This window comes from Branchiostoma floridae, chromosome 17 (assembly GCF_000003815.2).
Source record: "Branchiostoma floridae strain S238N-H82 chromosome 17, Bfl_VNyyK, whole genome shotgun sequence".
Taxonomy (NCBI): Eukaryota; Metazoa; Chordata; class Leptocardii; order Amphioxiformes; family Branchiostomatidae; genus Branchiostoma; species Branchiostoma floridae.
The window spans coordinates 16,553,048-16,575,277 of NC_049995.1; the positions used below are offsets into that span (position 1 = coordinate 16,553,048).

Here is a 22,230-nt window from a genome sequence, read left to right on the forward strand (position 1 = left end):
TGGCAAGTTATTATAAGTAATGTTTACATAGACCAGATTTTGATCTGATTTGGTTTTAAAAATTGGGTTGATACATTTATATTCCATGTCTGCCATATTGATCAATAAATATTGATTGTTTGATTGATTGATTGGTTAGTTGATTGAAATGAAATGAATTATTGTTTGCCAGAAACGAGAAGTGCAATGAGAACTACACCACTGACTTTATCTACCAGCTGTATTGCGAGGAGGGGAAAGGCATTTTCTCTGCACGGAAAAATGTCCTCGGACACATGCAACAGGTTCGTGATTCCTTTGGTTTGTTTTAAAAAATGCCTTTTATTGTGAAGATAACAAAAATGGCCCTGCAGTTCCAAGTCATGTATGCAGGGGGCCCAAACTTATGCCACTTCTTTCCATGCTGAAGAGGTGTCTACTACCAAAAAATTGTCCAAAATGTCATTATTCTAAGGTCTCATCAAGACCAACCATCATGTACCAAGTATCAAGGCAATCAATCCTGGGCTTCTCAAGTTATTGTGTTGACAGACAGACAGAGAGACAGATAGACAGACAGACAGACAGACACAAAATTTAATTGAAGACAGATAGTAAGAACCAAAGAGCAATTAAAAGGAGGGAATTTTCCATGTCTTGTTCTGTCTACAGTTATTGGATATTGATGCAATTTGATTGACGTAGATTTTATGGTGAGACATATTTCATATATGCCATATTGATCAATGAATATTGATTGATTGATTGATTGATTGATTGACTGATTGATTGACTGATTGATTGATTGATCCCAGGGTGGTTGTCCTTCACCATTTGACCGCAACTTGGGCACCAAGCTGGCAGCCAAGTCTGTGGCCTTCATCGCAGAGAAAATGCACAACAACTACAAGGAGGAAGGTGAGCGGAAATATGTTTAATTGATTTATGAAAATAACTTCATCAGGTTGGTAGAATATGGAATAGGAGAATTCTTTTTCACAATCAATTTGTACTCAGACACTTAGGTTTCGGTGCCTCTCAGACATCTTCCTCAGAGCTTCTGACTGGAGTTCTGCTTCTCACTGCTATATAGAGCTGATGTAGGTGGTGCTTTTGAGAGCACAAACCCAAACATGGCTATAAGGAGGTAGGGGGGGGGTGGAATATAAACTGAGCCATGTTTGGGATTGTGTTCTCAATGCAAAAGTGCCGCATTCATTGGATACATAGATAGCAGCCAGAAGCAGAAATCCAGTAAGAATCTCTGAGGAAGGTGTCTGAGACACAAAGAAATTGAGAAGATGCACAACAACTACACTGGGAGGAAGGTCAGCTGAAATATCTTAACTTTATACTTGAATCAATGTTAGTTCATCTGTGATCAATATTATGTTACAATTTTGAAACCTTATATCTGTACACAAAATAAAGTGCTTGCCAACAAGCTTTCGATCAGTCCTCTGATCCTTCTCAAGTTGAAATGACCCAAAGCCGGAACGGAAGTGTGACGTCAGCAATGGGTCAAAGGTGCTTGGCAGTCGGTATCGGCCCTCGTCTCGGTTGAGGGAAGGTTGGTGGGCTCTGATGTAAATGGCCTCTTTCTAATGTTAATTTTATGTTTCTTTTGGAGTTAATATGGGCAGTATAAAAATACACTTTAGATTACATGAAACTAAGTAAAGTTTGTAAATTTTGATAAAATTTGGGGGGTTACCTGTGAATTTAACTGTCAATATCTAACTTTCTGATGGTAAAATTGATTTTCCAGAAAGCCATTCATGCAAACACACTTGTTCTGCATTCTTTCCATGCCATTTTGACTTAATAGGTTTTGATAAAAACACCCTCCGGTTTTATTTGGGAATTCCATTATTATTTGGGAGTGGCCTCCTATATCTCAGCAACCGTACACCCAGGTGGGCTGATATCGTAAGCTGTAAGTATAAATGATGTAAGAAATACATAGCAGCCAATAACGACCCCCTAGGGATTAATCTAAATTGGCATAACTGTACATAATTATGCATAATTATGCATAATGTTCAAGGGTTATGCATAATTATGCATAAGGTTTCAAAGGTTATGCATAATTATGCCAAGGGCTATGCATAATTATGCATAAGGGTTCCAAGGTTATGCATAAGGGTTCCAAGGTTATGCATAAGGGTTCCAAGGGTTATGCATAATTATGCATAAGGGTTCCAAGGGTTATGCATAAGGGTTCCAAGGATTATGCATAATTATGCATAAGGGTTCCAAGGGTTATGCATAATTATGCATAAGGCTTCCAAGGGTTATGCATATTGGATCAAAGAAATATGCATAAGGCTTATCCATATATTATTATTATTAATAACACTCCAGTTTAAGATTGTACTTCCACTTATTTCAACAACTGTCACTGCTGTGTATGACACAATTTATCTCATGATAATAAATTTTTTCTGCAAGAAGAAACACAAATTACTACAGAAAACCTGATTCAGGAAGGACATATTAATGTTTCAATCAATCCTTTCTTACATCAAACCAGACAAGAATACCATAGGCTGCTCCAGTCATAAATAATATCATGTAATGGTGCTAACAGTGTTTATACCTGTAAGTGCCTTCAAGTTCGTCATCAAATATCATCCATTTTATTCTTCCTAGATAATGCTGTGTCTATCAGCTACTCCTCGGCCGGCTTTACAAAAATGTACTTCTTGGCCAGCTTTGAATTTTGATACTATTTTATGCCACCATTAAATCTGCCTGGAGATTACAAATTTAAAGGCTTTATCGTCATGCTGCTCTTCCAGTAGGCATTATTCTAAAAAATTGTGACTCTTTTGGAAACATGTTGAGTTAAATATCAAGAAAACAAGAAGAACGAGTAAGGAGGGAGTGTACCCCTATATGGAATTGTGGATATATTAGCATTTTTCAGGACAAACAGAATATACAATCATGTTTTAAGTTCTAAATGTGTCTCCAAACATCTAAAAAAGAAAGAAATTAAACACCGGTCCGGGAGTCCATTAAATGCTGAAACCTTTGATGCAAGGTTTGTTCGTAGAACAAAATCACACTCACTAATCACATGCAGCCCCTGCCCATGCATTCCCTATGCGTATAAAGACTGTCACTGCATGCCTTCATAGTGAATATTTTTGGCATAAATGAGGGGCGGTAAGCACACCACAAATGCCAATTGTTTATAAGATATCAAAAAACACATAAACAAGAAGAGTTTCTATACTTGCCCCTGAAATTGTTTTCGTAACCTAACTTTTGTCAGGCATTGTCAGGTATTAATCAATTTGATCAAAAAATATTTGGAGAGTTTAGTACAATACTGAAAGCTTTTTGATGTTCTAGGGACTAATGATTATTTTTCTTTCTTTATTACTCTGTGACTGGAGGGTAACCTCCAGCGAAAGAGTCTTGTGAACACTTTATGCGTTGAGTGTTCTCACCTATAACTCTATGTTCCGTTTGCCGCAATCGTATGTGGTTTGGCATGTCGTCTGTACTCCATTACGTAATGATGCACATTTTTTTTTCGCGGTAGCTGTTTTTATCATGGATGTAACAATTTCAGTTTTCATCCCTACACCGTCCGGTTAAGTGGTTCAGGTCTTGGTTATGACCGCGCATTAAGCCTTGAATATCGTCAAGCAGATGTTGTCCTCGTCGGACTACTAGTATGCCATCTCGTTCGGGTTCGCAGCAATGGGGGACGGGCCAATAAGTAGCACGATTAAATCAGGCTAATAATTGTATAATGTATGTAATGTGAAAGAAGTATGCATTTTTACTTTATTAACTTATTTTGAATCAGAAAAAGCACAACCTTATGATGTTATCACAACTTTAAGACAACAAGATTTATAATTGATCCATTGTGGGAAAAGGAATGCAATATGGGGAGGATTTCTATTGCTCCATTGCAACGACTTAATACTATATTAGCTAACAAACATGGTAGACTTTACCCTATATTCATGTAATAGGCTACACTAATAATCCGGAAAAACACTCTAAATCCAGAAAACTTTGATTATTATGACATAGTTTGAGATTGAATTAAGTCAATTATAGAATATGACATACAGTTATATAGTATATGATGATGGTTACGTAGGTGACATCGGCAGGTCCCACGGAACTAGGTCATTTGACCGCAGAATTTTGCAAACCTCATGCAGAATTCTGCACACCACAATCATGCAGAATTCTGCAACCCATATGCAGAATTCTACATCAAAGTACAAAATATGAAATAATACGCAATACCGCAGTTATTTCAAGATGTTAGAGTCTTTTACAATAACCCTACTCTAGACTGATAGTCGGGCGACTGTTGTTCTCCTAACATCTCCAGCAATGTTTTTTAGGCCACCCAAACCAAAGATGATAAGAAATAGTCAATTGACATGCAATCATAATGGTTTTTCTTTAATCATTGGGTGACCTACATTGAACTCGGCCCTGTTGCTTGACCCTGGGGGGTGGGGTGGGGTGGGGGTTTGTTCTGCAACTATTCCTTTGATACCTGAAGGCAAACCGCCAAAAAATTTAAGGAAGAAGTGGATCATATGAAACAACCAGAGGGGCGAGTACAACAGAAACAACATGACGCCACCCGGGATCGAGCCCGGGCCGGCAGATCACAAATCGAACGTGGAAACCGTTCGGGCCAAAAAGCTTAAGCCGTTAGGCGTCTTCGGCACATCTCTAGCCTGTTACTCAGTGTGGCACATCTACTAGCCTGTTACTCACTGTGTGGTGCACGTTCTTAAGCCTGTTACTCACAGGATCGGTGTGAGAACCAGTGAAAAACAAGAGGGGCGAGTAGAACAGAAAGAAACAACATGCCGCTACCTGGGATCGAACCCGGGGCAGAAGATTACAAATTGAACATGTGATGCAAACCGTTCGACCAAAAGGCTTAATACAGTCTTGAACACTACTGTTCCACATATTATACAGCATCTTGTTTACTGTCTGGAAAGGAAAGCTTCTGCCATTTCGTTGCAAATCATCTTAAAAATGGAATATTTTTCAAAGGTTCCAGGTTAGAGTTCCAATCTGGTCAGGATTCGTGTAAGGATAATATGCGTGGTTGTGCCCCCGCAGAGATTTTTTTTAATTTCCTAAAAGGCCAGGTGAGGTGTAATATTGTTGGCCGTCCAGCAAAGGCTAATGCAATTTTTGCCTAATAACCTAGATATCAAGGTTAATATGAAGGCATTTTCAATGAAACTGGGTTGACTCTTTTTCATAAATGTGGTGGTTCTTACATGTGCTTGAGGTGTGGCTCTCCTCAAACATGGGACCTCCATTTGATGTCCTATACTGGGATGGTAAACAGTCCTGTGCTCTGAGTGGTGCGGTCGTATGCTAACAGCCCTTAGTATCTCCTCGGGGAGCGACTCGTAGCAGTTTTTAATTGCTATAAACAAGATTAAGAACGGTATGGTATTTGGTCATTGGCATTTCTTTATCATGATATGCAATGTAGAGTGAATATGCTTAAGAAGGAATGAATAGGATGGAAATTTCTTGTGCAATTTTTTGGGTCCGCGACTATGAAAATGAGTCTATAAACATATATTTTACTTTCAATGTAGTGAAATACATCACATGACATGAATGAGACCTTGAAGAATGGGGTCTTTTTTAGTGTTGATTTTTCGTGAGCAAATTGAACGAAATTGTAACGATAACACAAATAAATCTAACTATGTTGGCTCACTATGCATGAAGATGTGAGCCTTGAGAATGACACATTATATATCTGCCCTATTGTTTACCAGAATACCATTAGTCTTTGAATGTTTACAAGCAGACACCTTACACATGTGCTATTATCTGCCAGGTAATTTTACGTTCAACTGTGATTACACAGAGCGGCAATATGGTGACGATCCACTCCAATGTGCTCATAATGCTGAGGTATATCGGCTTTATCTGACACTTCAATAGATGATAAGATGTTTGAATTGGGCAAAACTTCACAGTCCTTCCTCAACACTTCTGACCAACATTCGAATTATATCACACTCACAGAAATATACAGAACATACATGTGTTGCTGTAGAGTCGTTGGGAAACATTAGGGCAGGGTATGTTACTTGCTGTAAATGTAGCAAACGTTTTGTGACTGAATGTTGGTATTACACAATGCGTATGCAAACTGTAGCAAGAATCTTATTGGACAAATAAGAGGGCAAATAAGAGGGATACTTTGGAGACGTTTCCAACTTGGCAACAAGTTGAAAAGAAAAGGAGAAACCTAGGATGATTTGTAAACAATTTTCCCCTGGTCCTCCATACCATCGGGAGCCTGTCACTATCTCTACACATAGGGGCAGCCCGCCCACCCAGTTGATTAGCATAGGCTGGGGTAATTTTCAACAGGTTGGTGCAGCACAAACTTAACAGGCTAGCTACAAGTTCTGGCAGTGAAATCTCTAAACTGGTTCATAACAAGCCAGTTACCTACATGTAGCCATATGAACTTCATTACCATGGCTACAGACTACTAGTATTGGGTAAGTTACAGATACCACTAAGTGTAGCAGTTTGAACTGAACTGTAGACACACCAACTGTGGCCTGAGAGGGGTAATACAGTAGTCAAGCCTGCTAGGCTTGAGTTGAAAATTGATTTGTCATAGCTCCACCCACCAGGTTACTACAACTCATTGGGGGCACCCACTTACATTGTAGCTAATGTCACAACAAGAGCCAATACCAGACCCTCTTAATGACATTACTGTAGTGGGAATGGCCTCTATAAACTTTCAATTGCAATGCAATGCAATGTGGAGCACTGGGAAATGAATGCCTCTAAATGGCTTTCCCAAATTGATTGCTGTAATTGCAGGCAGATATTGACAAATTATATAGATACTATGTATACTTTTCCCTCAGCAGAATAGTGTGCCGAAACATAAAGATATAGCATAAAACCCACTGACAATTACACCTGATTCCTGCCTTATTTTCAGAATTACACATCCTTCCCTGGATCAGATCAGCCACAGGCCAGCTAGTTTGATGTTTGTCTTGCAACATGCACTGGTCCTGAGACAACATGGCCAGTAGCAGTTGACTGACAGGCATGTAATGGTTAATCCCATCCCAGCCAAAGCCTCAACAGGCCTGGTGTCCCATCAGGGATACTGGACATATCTGGTCAGACCAGAAAAGCAAGCTTTGCATGCACATGTCTCTCCCTGTAGTTCTCTATGAAGGTCACCATGTTGGCTTTGTGCAAGCTATTTTATATGTAACATTATGGTATTTTAATACGCATGTGTAAAATGTGTTAAGAATGACCTGTTTCTTTGTAGCAAGTCTATACTCTTTACTATGTTACATCTTACCCTGTACAATCCTAAAAAAAGTAGATACTTTTTTTAGAACGTAAACATTGATCTAGTATGGATACCTTGAATGAACATACATTGTAGTTTTTGTATCCTGTCAGGCTCTGCATGAAAAAAAAACGTTTTCTGGGTCACGGCATTGAATTTTTTGACTTGGAGGTAGTAGAGTACAGTAGAGTAGAGTAGAGTAAAAGTCATATATGATAAAATTAACCACCTACATGTACAACATGTAGTAATACAGTCCTGCATGAAAATAATGGAAATAGGCCTTTTGCTTCTGTCTAAAATTCCAAAACAATATACCCCTGCAAGAGGGACCCTGTCAGGTCAGACTGGCCCAGATGTCACTGGTGTCAGTCCCTTAGCCAGGATCAGGGTGGTGTAGGGGCTAATGCCTGTGGCAGGCCTAGGATTAGAGAGACAAAAATTGGGAAAGGTTAGCTTGACTCAAGACCAAATTTGTCTAAGAGATGAAGAAATTATAAAATTTCTATCTGGACCTCTGCAATAAGTAACCATAACTTTGGATGTGCATTCATTCATTCATGGATGTGCATGGATGTGCATAGAACTCTTATTGTAAATTTGTGAACTTACATGTACAAGTTAGCTAAACTTTGATAATTTTTTCACCGTTTATTAGCCACTGACAGCAACTACATGTCTTGGTTCTTTAGACCACACCAATTTAATTGTGTTTTTTTTTTGGGGGGGGGGGGGGCTGCTGCTATCTTTTTTTTTTAATTCACCACACACCCAATCAGGAAATTTTCACCATCTGATTGAATCGCTATGAGTATGAAGCCGTTCATTTCAGGACAGTAAATTGACCTAAATGCTGTTGTTTGTTTGTTTTATTTTTAACATTCTTACAATATGGGTACATTTATCATTGCAGTTAATCATGACACAAGTCATGAACACTGTACTTTTGATAAATGGCAACAAACAGGCGTAGCTACAGTACAGAGAGTACTGCTTTTCAAGCAGAAAACTGATCATTCTTATATCCCCAGACTTTTTGCATTTTTTTATGCCCTGTCACTTCATATCTGTTCTGAAAAAGTGCAAGAACCACAAAAACTTAAATTGGTGCAGCCTTTTCAGTTCCAAGACTAAGTAGATCATCTACAAACTTAATTGTTTTGAAATTGTTAAGCACCCGTACATAATGACAATGATGGTTGATATAGTCATCTTTACCTTAAGAGTATATTTTGTGATAAAGGTAAAGAAAATTTTTCATTCTATGACTTTTCAATGCATTTCTTCAACTTGATCCTCAGTGAAAGATTCTTTCCACTGGAAAGCAGTGAGACTGAGAGGGGCATCTGTACACTGTTAGTGACAATCTGTCCACATTGTATAGTCCTAAGCCACAAGGGAAACTCCTGTCTGTTTTAGGGGTAACAGGTCAAAGACATTTTGTAGTATCAAAATGTCAGCTAGCCTGGCTACCAAACCCCACCCCGATCAAGTATCTATCGTGCAGGGAAGATATATTTTGAGGTTGGGGTATGGTATCCAGGCTAAATGTCAGCAGACTACAGTTTGTACAATCATGTGTATGATTCTACTTTTTTTTCCAAATGTTCTCTTTGGAAACATTGTCAAGCCATATGATAATCATTACCTAAAATTGACATTAAATTTATCATATGGTTGATCCCATTAGTATCATCCATAGGATGGAGCAGACAGTGGATTGTTTACCTATGGACTACACAAACACAGATTGGACATTACTTGCTTGACCTCTAGGTGAGACTATCCCCACTGTGCTCACTTGGGCTACCCTACAGGGCAATGACCCCTAATTGACGGCTGCGCAGAAGGTCCCCGGTGAGTCCCCTCAGGATTGATTTTTAAAAGTATCAGAAGATGTGTTTTTCTTTGGAAATGTTGGCATCTTGGAGCTGTATTCTACAGGTAAGGGTTGTAGGTTTTTTATTATGTCGAAAAAAACAGACTTTTAAGCCTGTTTTGGGTGCCTGGAACACTAGAAAGAAGTTTGTTATGTAGCTGTCATTGTAGTGCCAGATGGGGTCAGAGGTCACCGAGTTGCGTTTGGATGCAAATCACCGGTCAGAAAGTTCCGAAAAGTTGAGAATGGACATTTTAGAAGCCGGGCTACCCTCTCAATGTTAGTTTTTCGAGAACGAAACGTCAGGTAGGTGACTTTTGACAGCTTCTATTTGCCATTAAATGCATTATAAGGATAGGGAAGACATGATTGGTGGTCACTGCTCTGCCATGTTCGGCAGGGTATTCAAGTTCAAAATTAGCAGGTGTCAAGACACTTCAAGTGATGCGGGAAGGGTTGTCAAGCATTGTCACAAGTTTCAAAGACTTCACGGAGACCCTACTCCAAGGATTGGTCCCCAGGGAGCACAGGTGTCAGGAGGGATGTGGTAAGGTTTGTGGCTTTGGTTAGACTTCATATTGTTTAGCAAAAAGTGGCACAAACAGGGGAAAATGGTAAAATCTGCTCACCCTGTCATAAGGGGACTACTCTCCATCAGTTTAGACACCAAAATTTGTATCTAAATGCTGTTAGACCACACTTTGGAGCAGATGATGAGAGTGCATAGAATGAGGGGGGGGGGGTAGGTGTGTCCTTTGGGGCTTATATATCCTTGGGGGCCAATATGTTCCCAAAAATTGGTTATATGGGCAAAAGAAAGGCTTTACCTGACTCAACTGACTGAAATTTCTTGAGAAATTCTGCCATTTTAGTGGTTTTGGGCCTGATTTCTTACTTTCTGTACCTTTTATTGATAATGTAATATGCACTCTCATAAAATGCTTCAAAGTCTAACCTGGCAGCTTTTCAATACAACTTTAGGTGTGTAAATGGTGGGAGAATACTTTCCTTATGCTACAAAGATCAGCTTTTAACTTTTTCTTCAGTTTGTGTCACTTTTTGGTTAATGCTATGGAGCCTATCAAATGCCTCAAACCACTGCCAAAGCCTTGAGGAAAGTCCTCTGACACCTGCCATGAGATCCATTCCCCTGGGAGCATTCTTGGTCAGAAAGCTTTGAAACTTGGGATAATGTTTGAAAACTCTTACTCGCATCATGCGAAATGATTGAAACTTGTCAATTCTCAAGTTCGGGCCCCTGCCATGTTCGGCAGGGTAGTCAAGTTCAAAATTAGCAGGTGTCAAGACACTTCAAGTGATGCGGGAAGGGTTGTCAAGCATTGTCACAAGTTTTAAAGACTTCACGGAGACCCTACTCCAAGGATTGGTCCCCAGGGAGCACAGGTGTCAGGAGGGATGTGGTAAGGTTTGTGGCTTTGGTTAGACTTCATATTGTTTAGCAAAAAGTGGCACAAACAGGGGAAAATGGTAAAATCTGCTCACCCTGTCATAAGGGGACTACTCTCCATCAGTTTAGACACCAAAATTTGTATCTAAATGCTGTTAGACCACACTTTGGAGCAGATGATGAGAGTGCATAGAATGAGGGGGGGGGGTAGGTGTGTCCTTTGGGGCTTATATATCATTGGGGGCCAATATGTTCCCAAAAATTGGTTATATGGGCAAAAGAAAGGCTTTACCTGACTCAACTGACTGAAATTTCTTGAGAAATTCTGCCATATTAGTGGTTTTGGGCCTGATTTCTTACTTTCTGTACCTTTTATTGATAATGTAATATGCACTCTCATAAAATGCTTCAAAGTCTAACCTGGCAGCTTTTCAATACAACTTTAGGTGTGTAAATGGTGGGAGAATACTTTCCTTATGCTACAAAGATCAGCTTTTAACTTTTTCTTCAGTTTGTGTCACTTTTTGGTTAATGCTATGGAGCCTATCAAATGCCTCAAACCACTGCCAAAGCCTTGAGGAAAGTCCTCTGACACCTGCCATGAGATCCATTCCCCTGGGAGCATTCTTGGTCAGAAAGCTTTGAAACTTGGGATAATGTTTGAAAACTCTTACTCGCATCATGCGAAATGATTGAAACTTGTCAATTCTCAAGTTCGGGCCCCTACAAGGGCAATGACCCCTAATTGACGGCTGCGCAGAAGGTCCCCGGTGAGTCCCCTCAGGATTGATTTTTAAAAGTATCAGAAGATGTGTTTTTCTTTGGAAATGTTGGCATCTTGGAGCTGTATTCTACAGGTAAGGGTTGTAGGTTTTTTATTATGTCGAAAAAAACAGACTTTTAAGCCTGTTTTGGGTGCCTGGAACACTAGAAAGAAGTTTGTTATGTAGCTGTCATTGTAGTGCCAGATGGGGTCAGAGGTCACCGAGTTGCGTTTGGATGCAAATCACCGGTCAGAAAGTTCCGAAAAGTTGAGAATGGACATTTTAGAAGCCGGGCTACCCTCTCAATGTTAGTTTTTCGAGAACGAAACGTCAGGTAGGTGACTTTTGACAGCTTCTATTTGCCATTAAATGCATTATAAGGATAGGGAAGACATGATTGGTGGTCACTGCTCTACAAGCTCTTTGCTTAAACTCCAAGCAGATGTAAGGATCTGCTGCATATTTTGGCAACAGTTGATATGAGTAGAGTTCATATAGAGTAGTCAGGCCAGGTAGGAACGACCGCTCTTCAAGTCACAGTCATATACGGTTTTTGGGGGATAGATGACTTTCCATCTTCTTGTTCCCATGTTGTGAATCTACTCCACTCTAATCATTTATGAAGTACAAAACTTTTCATCATCACCCCTGCCCTCCGTGCGCGACCATCTTTAATTGGTGTACCAACACTGCAGCGAAGCTTCTCCAAGTCCGAAGTGCCCGACAAAGTGATATCATTTGCCTGTTTCACTAGTATGCCACCAAGCCCACGTCCTATTTTCACTACAAAAATTGGATGGAAATAACCCATCTTTGGTAGTAGTGAGGGAAAGTTTGATCCAGTCTAGGAACTTGGCCACAGTGACAGCAGAGACCAACTTAATAAAAGCTCCCACCGGTTCCCAGGAAACATATAACATAAAATTGGTTCAAAGTGTCACCAAGCAACTATGCAAAAGTACAAAGACATTGAATCGTCTTCCTCTGGCCTTATAGACTTTACCCCCAGCTGTTAAAATGTTGGAGAGAGAGTGGTCTGGATCAGTGAATCCCTAGGTGTTAGAGGCTATAATCAGATGGTTACGGTTCTGTACAAAAATGTGTAACTTACACCCATTTCTAGGTCACTAAGAGAAGGGTCAAAGGGTTACCAAGTCTGTGGTTGTTAGAGTCACACAAAGGTCAAACTGAAATCCCTAAAGGACATCAGTGTTACACTTCTGTCTCTGGGCTGTGTACATTTCTCTTGGACACGTCCCTCATGCAGTTCTAGGATGGAAATCTGCTAATGTTAAAAAAAAAACTTGCACCCATGGCCAGCCCTTCCAAAAATTCTGAACTTCATTATCTTTTCGCCTTAAGTGGTTTGTGTACGTCACAATGAAAATGAACAACATTGGATCCAGCTTTCAATTGAATCAACGTTTACCTTTTCCAATGCAATGCCTTAGTAACCCATTATGGTTAATGCCTTCCAAGGCTTGCTATATTGTTACAAAGTTCTATATATTTCTACCTCCACCAACAAAAAGAAAGAATTAGCGGGAGGGACAAAAACTGAAAGCAGGTCTTGTTTATCAGTTACGGGGAAGAGAAATATTGCATAATGAAATGTCAAATACAAAACCTTTTTTTTCTTACAACATTTCTCCACTATTGGTCCATATAAGGTTACCCTTACTAACATTTTGTTTGTTTTGCCTACCTGGTAAACCACACCAGGTTTCCCAAGGGCACAATTAAGGTCAGTGATGTATCAGCAGATTTGAGCCTGGGATCTCTGGGTTACGAACCAAACACTCTTCTCTTACGCCACGCGAGGCCACAGTTAGAAAATATAAAGGAAGTCAAGTTATTAAATGGGCTGTCTGGACCTCTGTTGTTGGCATCCGTCTATCTCAGAAGACACTGTGGTTAATACGTCTAATAAGGCAGACAGTGGCCGTTTGTTGTGTAGGTGCAGCGCGCGGTGTGTGTGGCTGTGACGGCTGTGTGTGCCATGCAGGCTAGATGGATCGGACATGTGACTGCACCATCTGAGTAACATCTAATGGTTGTTGTGTACTATTATGTACAGGACGCGGTGTTTGTGGCTGTGACGGTTGTATGTGCCATGCAGGCTAGATGGATCGGACATGTGACTGCACCATCAGTAACATCTAATGGTTGTTGTGTATGTACAGGACGCGGTGTTTTCAGTGTGGCTGTGACGGTTGTATGTGCCATGCAGGCTAGATGGATCGGACATGTGACCCGTCTGCCTGGCATACACTTGGGTTTTTAAGGTGAAGGAGGGGACCTCTGTACATGCGTATTATATTGAATGAATGAATGAATGAAGACCTTTATTGCACATTTATGCCACACCGGGCTAAGTACAGGTCGAAAATACATGTTGAAAAGATACAGTTCACAGATACAAAATGAGACTATTGCTGGATAAATTCAACTTCTCCTCGCTTTTCTGTTATAGTGGAGATAAAAGAGCACATATGTTTTATGATGTCTAGTTGCATTAGGAATATGAATTTTTCTACAGAACTTATTTCAGGTGCATGAAATAAGGAAGTTGGTTTTGTATAACCTTATACAGTTCATTTCTCTATACTCTTCTACAAAATGACGTTCGTCCTCTATTCTATCAAAATTACAATGATTGCATAGTCTTTGTTCCAGAGGGGTGTGAGTATGTCTTCCTGTTTCAATATGAAGTTTATGGCAGCTAATCCTTAGTTGGGTGGCAGCATTCCTGTCCCTCATATTCTCATTACTTAGATATTTTTCTTCATTATATGTAGTTTTGAATAATCTATATGATCTTAAATTATTTTTGGCAGCTCTGCCTTTCGTTATCATTATGTATTTCTTTTAAAAACGTTTGAAAGTATATGTCTTTTAACCGCTGGCCAATAGAGTTAACAATCTGAAATGTGTATGTTCTATGTGGGATAGGAAAATGTCACAAGTATGCATACCCGCACTCCTCTAAGGACTTAGTACTCCTGACGCCCAACATTTTTTACCAGATTTGTCCAACTCTAACTGGCAGGAGAAAGCGTCTGCTTGAAAACTGTCGGCTGGGGAAGTGTAAGAAAATCCTGGCAACTTCATTTTACCCCTCTAGTGCACAGATGTACTTGATAATTTGATTAAAAGAAATTCATTTCTGCAGTAGTAATTTTTTTCTGCAAATTTACAAAATGTAGATCGATGAACTCCAGACAAGTACAATTGTTGCAGTTGGTGTAGTCTCAACCAGACTACAGAATTTGGCCATATAGGGTATACACAAATATGCTATATCTCTCTGTTTGTCCACTATTTGTCCAAGCTATAGAGTCTGCTGTATAGACTATGGTTGGTGGATGAAAGGGCTTTATATACTATACTTTTTGGTAGTTAACTAGATTTGCCCTGTCGACATGTCAGCTTTATAAAAAAAGTGACAGAGGATCATGGAAAAAAAAGCTTGGCCCACTTTCTAGTTTGGTACCCATGCCAACAATGAAGGAGAAAGGTACATATGATACTCTCTGGGCAGTTCACACCTGAGTGGAGGTCAGGTCACACCAAATTACAGTCCACCTCCACTGTCTCAAAATTGTGCTTGGCTTTACCTACCCCATTTTACTGAAGATGATTAATTAGAACTTTAACCCTATCAAATCACCTGAAGACATTTTTGGGCTAGGATAAAATCAGCAGGATTACTATTCAATCTGTTCATAAAGTAGTTCACTGCAAATCAGCAGATACATGACAGGATAGATACCTGTAACCATTGATATCCCATGATCTTTGAAAAGCTGACACTGAATACTGTGCCTCTGTGCCTATAGATATAAAAACCAAACTGTGAAAGAACAGTTCTGTACTGCACTGACAAAGCAGGTGAGTACAATGTACATAAGGGCTCCCTCAGCCTGTCATGTCAAGGATGCTAAATGACACCACCTGGGGATGCCCTGTTACAAACAAGCATCTGTAAAGCCTGTGTGTAATCCTTAAACAAACAAATGTGGTCTGTAAACCCCAGGGCACTAAGCTACTGCACTGGTCATACTGCACTCTAGCAGTGTTTGGCTGGGCTTTCAATCCTTGGTCTGAGAAACAATGGTCATGCAAGGAGCAAAGTTTGGCCAAGTTCAATCATTATGTTAAGTCCAGTTGTGGAGTTTGCAAATGAAGTCTTTATCATTTTGTACCTTATAACACAGCATTTGTAATACTTTAAATTTCTAATGTCACTGCCAAGATACTTGTTCCCTAATTATCAAGCCCTCATCATTTACCAGTACAACTCATTATGGCATTTACTCGTTAATTATGTAGATGAGGTCCTATTCAGCAGAACTTTCATTTCACAATACTCTTTCCTACATGAAGCCAACCTACATACACGTAACTTTACATGCATACTGTAAACATGGCGGGCCGGCTCTGTCATTTAATACTAAGGAATCATCCACCACCAAATCACAATAGAATGGAGAGTGTTACAATACTGTAACATTAGAAGCTCTTTTAATGCACCCATTTGCCACAAAATTGGTGCAAAATGTGTGGTAATAAGTTGTTCAATTAACTGGCTTCCACTGTATAGACAAGACAGATTAGGACCCCATTCACACTCAGAAAAACGATTCGAATAAAACATGTTATCCGAATAAAACGACCCGATTCGAATAAGTTTCTGTAGTGTGAACGCTCCCAAATCACTTGGATTTTGTCGAAGTGAATCCTTCGCAATCCACCTCGGGGAGGTGGATAGAACTGCACTGCGGGGAGTCCCGATTCGTGCAATTCAGCAGTGTGAACGCGCAAGTGGATAGGATTCCGCTAATTCCGAGGTGTAGCGCCATCCATCCTGGAACTTGGGGTCATACTTCGCGATCGCATCGCGCCGGAAACACTACACACGCCTTATCGCTTCGTTTTTCAGCGAGCATTTTCCGCCGTATTTTACTTCCAACAACAATAAGTGGAAAGAAATGGAAATCTTCATCATTCGCCAAGTGGACACCGGAACAAGCTGTTTATTTCCATCTGGGGGTGGGAGGAGACACAGAAAAGGCTCGGGAAGGTTAATAAAAACAGGGACATTATGATATGAAGATAATATCCGAAGGAATGGCGGAGCATGGAGTTGAGAAATGCCTTGACCAGTGCAGAAATAAAGTGAATCTCACCACCAACTACCACAAGACGTAGCAATACATCTGTGAAATGCAACTTATGTTTTATTCAGATAAGACTGAGGGCACACAATTTTGGATCGGATAGAAAAATTTTTATTTGGATAAATTTTTTATTCGAATCGTTTTCCTGAGTGTGAATGGGGTCTAGATTACTAGATTATCATTGTGCATAACTATGTGCAAAAGGCAAGTAGAAACAGTATCCTGGCTCCTGGAATTCCAACCCGCGCCAAACCTGGGCCGCCAGGTTACAAACCCAGCACGCCACACCAAAAGCTCAGAGCCCATGGCATGGTCAGTTTGGCGGTACTTGAACCCCACTGTTACATACAGTGTATTCATAATTCTTTGATCCCATATGCATAACCCTTGGAAGCCTTATGCATAATTATGCATAACCCTTGGAACCCTTATGCATAATTATGCATAACCCTTGGAAGCCTTATGCATAATTATGCATAACCCTTGGAACCCTTATGCATAACCCTTGGAACCCTTTTTCATAGTTATGCATAACCCTTGGAACCTTATGCATAATTATGCATAACCATCGGAACCTTATGCATAATTATGCATAACCTTTGAACATTATGCATAATTATGCATAATTATGCATAATTATGTACAGTTATGCCAATTTAGATTAATCCCCAGTAATCCCCAGGGGGTCGTTATTGGCTGCTATGTATTTCTTACATCATTTATACTTACAGCTTACGATATCAGCCCACCTGGGTGTACGGTTGCTGAGATATAAGAGGCCACTCCCAAATAATAATGGAATTCCCAAATAAAACCGGAGGGTGTTTAAACAAGCTAGTCTTTGCCTTTAAAGTTTACATGCTTGAATTTTGTAGTTTCCCTGTGTTTAACTAATCAATCAATTTGACAACCCAATCCATCATGTTGACAGGAGCATTAATATCAATAGACTAATTGTTTTAGCGCCTCGGTCCAAAGTAATTACCTGTATTCTTCTTTAATTATGCATAGAATGCAGTCAGGGACACTTTAAGTGGTCAGTTCATGACTCATGGCCAGAAATGTCTGGTCGCAATTCCTTTGTCAAACCAAAATAAAGCACTTTGGAATAATTCCTTGAGACAAGAAAATGAGAAAACTATCTAGAACCATGTTAGCTTTAAAAAAAGAAGTTAATAACAAAGGAAACTAAAATCTTTACAGGTGTTTTCATGTACTATTTTAGAAGATGGAAACTCAACTCGGCATATTACAAATCAAAAAGGTTAAACCTGTCTATAACCTACTTGTACGAATATATGTTCAAATATGCTCCACAATGTAGGAAAATGCCGCCTTGGCTTCCACAAATTAAACAGCAGTGCACAAAATTCACTATTCAAAAAACACAAGGACTTTCTCGAGGTTCCTGCTTTAATTTATAGAACAAATCACATGTAAAGATACTATCAGGCTTTCGAATTTGGATAAAACATGACAGAATTAGAAGCCAAGCAATGATCAATATGGCCGACAAAACAACTACAAAATAACACAATAGGAAATGCCAACACCGCAATGTAAGACCGGTTTCTAACAAAGCATGGGTATTTACCATTCAGTGCTATGTGGCCTGAATAAACAAGGATGTTGTTTAACATCCGTGGTAAAAACTGCTAAAAGTGTACAACTCGAGAAAACTCAAACAAAAAGCTCCAAGCAGATCCTACGGTAGCATAAGATACACATGTAGTATCAAAAGCTGAGAGGAGTAAAGCCGGCCTACTAGTAGGAGTGTGTTTGGCTTGACCGGAGTCAAACACACACCTTGGTTGCTTTTGTTCGGAGATTGACCCGACTTTTGAAATGACTATGATTGGGATCCAGACTTGTCTATACTTTTCCCCTCCCTTTGTGGAAGCACCAGGTAAGAGTCAGAATAGATAGACATGTTCATCAAACTATGCGAGTCCACTTTGTCTGATAGAACAAGACATTTTATGTATATACATCACACAAATAATTTTTTAAGAGTCCAAAATCCGAAAGCTTCAAATACTGCCCGGTTGAATTGCTTCACCCGAAATAAACAAACCCTACACGTACAACATCGGCGCGTGACCTTGGCTTACTACAAGAGCAAAATTATGTGGAAGTCTCTCTAAACGCTTTTGTTTTAAACATTTGTTGACTTAGTCTCCTACAGCAGGGTACCAGACTACCCTAGGAGAACAATGGAGCTTGTCACACCTTTACCTGGCATGCCAGACAGTCAGCTTGGGCTGTGGTAATAGTCAGCTTGGGTTTTTCAAACAGATTTTCAAACACTGGTCCAGGAGTATTTGAAGAGAAAATGGCGGGTTTTTTTACATCTAACATGTATACACTGTACACATACAATCAATCACGCACACACAGTCAAATTGGAAGGTCCCAAATTGTGCAGGGAGAAGCATTCAACCGACGGCGCCTAGAGGCTAGACGACCCCTGCCGGGGCGAGCTGAACCATTTCTTAGTGGCATTTTGGTATCTATAGACTATGGTAGGCTAGAAACTATACTTTCAACAGAGTTTGTAGGAGGGGGGTGTCGGAAGTACACTTTGTGGCTATTTTTGTCTTCTAATCTGAAACGTCTATCACCGTCCTATGTAAATTTGGCAAAAACAAAAACAAACAATAATAATTGGCCAGAAGAGTCCATACTAGGGTTATTCTCCCATTACTTTTGTCTGTGTATTCAGTCTGGTAGAGACTTGTCTGAAGTTTTTATTCCTTATTAATGACCCCCTACCATTAGACTGCGATCACGCTGTGCTCTCACTGGGACCTAAATACTGTAGGGTGTAACCTTCGATTTCTCACAGGGTATATCTTACAAAACGTACAAGGGTAAAAAAGATTCGTTTCTTTTGTATACAATTCCTTGAGCGATATGTCAAATTTCAGGTCGGAGAGAGAGCGAGGCCAGAGCGCCGCCCTAGTGAAATGGGGTTATAAGATAATGACATCTCTTTTTCTCCACTTTCCTCAAAGGGTTACAAATGTGTATTACTTGCATGCCTCTAAATACTGCAACAGGGCCGTGGGTTGGGGTGCGAAATTAGTGCATAAACAAATGCAAAAGAAGGGTGGGGAACTCTAGGCCAATTATCACTATGCCTATTGCATATTTACGAGTTCTTAGTAGCACCTTCTTCATTTCAATATTACAGTAGGTCATTATAATATTGAAATGAGGGCAATGCAGGGAGTAGCAGGGTCAGGTCTTAGCAAAACAGAGTTGTAGACTACACGAAGCATCCTCGTATATGTGCGTGGGTACTGATACAGAAAATTCAGGTTCAGGTCCAGAGGATCAGGTCCAGGTCCAAACCAGAACCCACTGCACTTATCGAAAAGAGTAGGGGACCTTCCCGGTGTGAGTGGTTCAACCCTGCAGTCCTATGGCCGCACCTGGGGCAATCACGAGTATTGAGGTCACCTGAGTGTTGCCGAATGGCAGCTTGCTCCAGACCCTGGCTCTAGCCAGCTCGATTTTTTTCCGTCAGCCAATTCCCATCGTCGCGAAAACACTATTCCAGGAGGTAGAGAGACTGAACTGAGACCTTGAAAAACGGGTTTTAATGAGAATATCGTATGCGAAAGAGCGCCGACACACATTGTCAACAATCATAACAAAAGCAAAACAAACAGTGTGTGGCTTTTACCACGGTGGACGGCATCCTCAAGCCTCCTGTAGCTTCCACCAAGGATTTTTGTCCATCAAGGTTGACGGATTGGTTTTTAATTTTTTCTGTCACCCGCAGCAAATTTCCATCAATTGACGGAAAAACGGACGCTGGCTAGAGCCTTTCTCCAGACACATTTGATAAAGCCCCTTCTATTGTCTTAGCTCCTCACAATTCAGCCCCTGGCTGCCAAGAGAGAGTAGTCGGCCAACCCTAATGCTGTTGTTTTTTTTTCACCCGTAGGAGGTCGGATTGTGGTGGAATGTAATGAGGAAGAGACGGCTTGTCCAGTCCTGTTACTGCCCCTACGGCCTCAAAAAGGCTACTGTAAATGCATTTAAGTTTGCGAGGATTATTTCGCAGTAGTGGGAAAACGGACTTTTCGCGGTGGTTTTAATTTCGCGGTAGCACCATGCACTGTTGTCTCTTACTGCCATGGAAAAATGTTCGCAGTGGTTTTAAATTTGCGGTGAAGCGGCCGGTAGCACAATGCACTGTAGTCTCTTACTTCCATGGAAAAATGTTCGTGGTGGTTTTAAATTTGCGGTGAAGCGGCCGCCGCATAAACTGCGAACATCAAACCACCCCGAAAGTTTCTACATTTACAGTACCTATTTTACGTAAAATTATACTGTATGGTTGTTGCCATCCCCAGGAGGTCGGATTGTGGTGGAATGTAACGAGAAAAAAACGGACGTTGGCTAGAGCCCTGCTCCAGACACATTTAATATAGCCCCTTCTATTGTCTTAGCTCCTCACAATTCAGCCCCTGGCTGCCAAGAGAGAGTAGTCGGCCAACCCTCATTGTTGTTGTTTTTTCACCCGTAGGAAGTCGGATTGTGGTGGAATGTAATGAGGAAGACACGGCTTGTCTGATCGGACTCAACCGTAGAACGGTTCAGTTCAGTCCTGTTACTGCCCCAAGGCCTCAAAAAGGCTGTGGGACTACCTTTAACTACCTATTTTACATATACAGTCAAACCTGCCCAAGATGACCACCCGGGAGACCAAGCAAAAGCGGTCAATTTGGTCAGGTGGTCAGTTAAAAGAGTATCGACTCACAACATGTCCGATGCGTAGTTGAAATGGTTTCTGTTTTGTTTAATGGCAAATAGCAAGCATCTGCCGTCATCTTTATTTTGAACAAAATCATTCGCTAGTTATCATTGAAAATCGATGACACTTCAAGATTTGAACATGACACGGTCGTTATGGGCAGGGATTTGGTCCCTGGCCAGGTGGTCGTTGTGAAGAGGTCACTTAATGCTTACGTCAATGGGGAAAATTTTTGGGACCGAGAAAAATGCGGTCGTAATGGTCAGGTGGTTGCTGAGAAGAGTTGGTCGCTTGGGCAGGTTTGACTGTACTCTATGATTGTTGCCATCCCCAGGAGGTCGGATTGTGGTGGAATGTAACGAAGAGGACACGGCTTGTCTGATCGGACTCAACCGTAGAACGGTTCAGTTCAGTCCTGTTACGCACCTCAAGTCGCAGACGGACTTCCAGTGAGTACGGTTCCCTTGTGTGGAGTGTGTAGATAATTTATACACTTATCTTTATTAGTCTAACTTCCTATGCAGGAACATCCAAAAGCAAAAATCCTGCCTGGATATACCCTGCTTTCTCAACTGCCACCCTTAGTTCCTGGCCGCCCTGCTTATAAATATTAATGAGCTTACCCTTATACATGTGAGATCCCTTTTAAAAACTGAAAGGCGTATTCAGTCTAATTGGCTGACAGCTGGTTTGTGGCGACGCCCACAGGAACTAAGGGTGACGATTGAGAAAGCAGGGTACATCCAGACAGGTGGTTTTGCCATTGGATGTCCTTGCGTAGGAGGTTGTATTAGTCTGAATGTCATCCTAGTATTCCGGTCAATGTGTCAGTGTGGGCATAGGCTTGGTGTGTAGGCTAGGTTAACAATATCAGGGCTTGAAATAACTT

The 22,230-nt window shown here is 40.6% G+C and overlaps 1 protein-coding gene across 1 annotated transcript in view; it reads left to right on the forward strand.

Annotated features, from left to right (window-relative positions):
* LOC118405158 (ATP-dependent 6-phosphofructokinase, muscle type-like) overlaps nucleotides 1-22,230 on the forward strand; it is a 52,293-nt gene that overhangs the window by 22,486 nt on the left and 7,577 nt on the right. Inside the window, exons 18-20 of the mRNA XM_035804583.1 lie at nucleotides 173-284; nucleotides 795-897; nucleotides 21,676-21,790. Coding sequence (XP_035660476.1) covers nucleotides 173-284; nucleotides 795-897; nucleotides 21,676-21,790 — 330 coding nt within the window. The remainder of the gene's footprint in view (nucleotides 1-172; nucleotides 285-794; nucleotides 898-21,675; nucleotides 21,791-22,230) is intronic.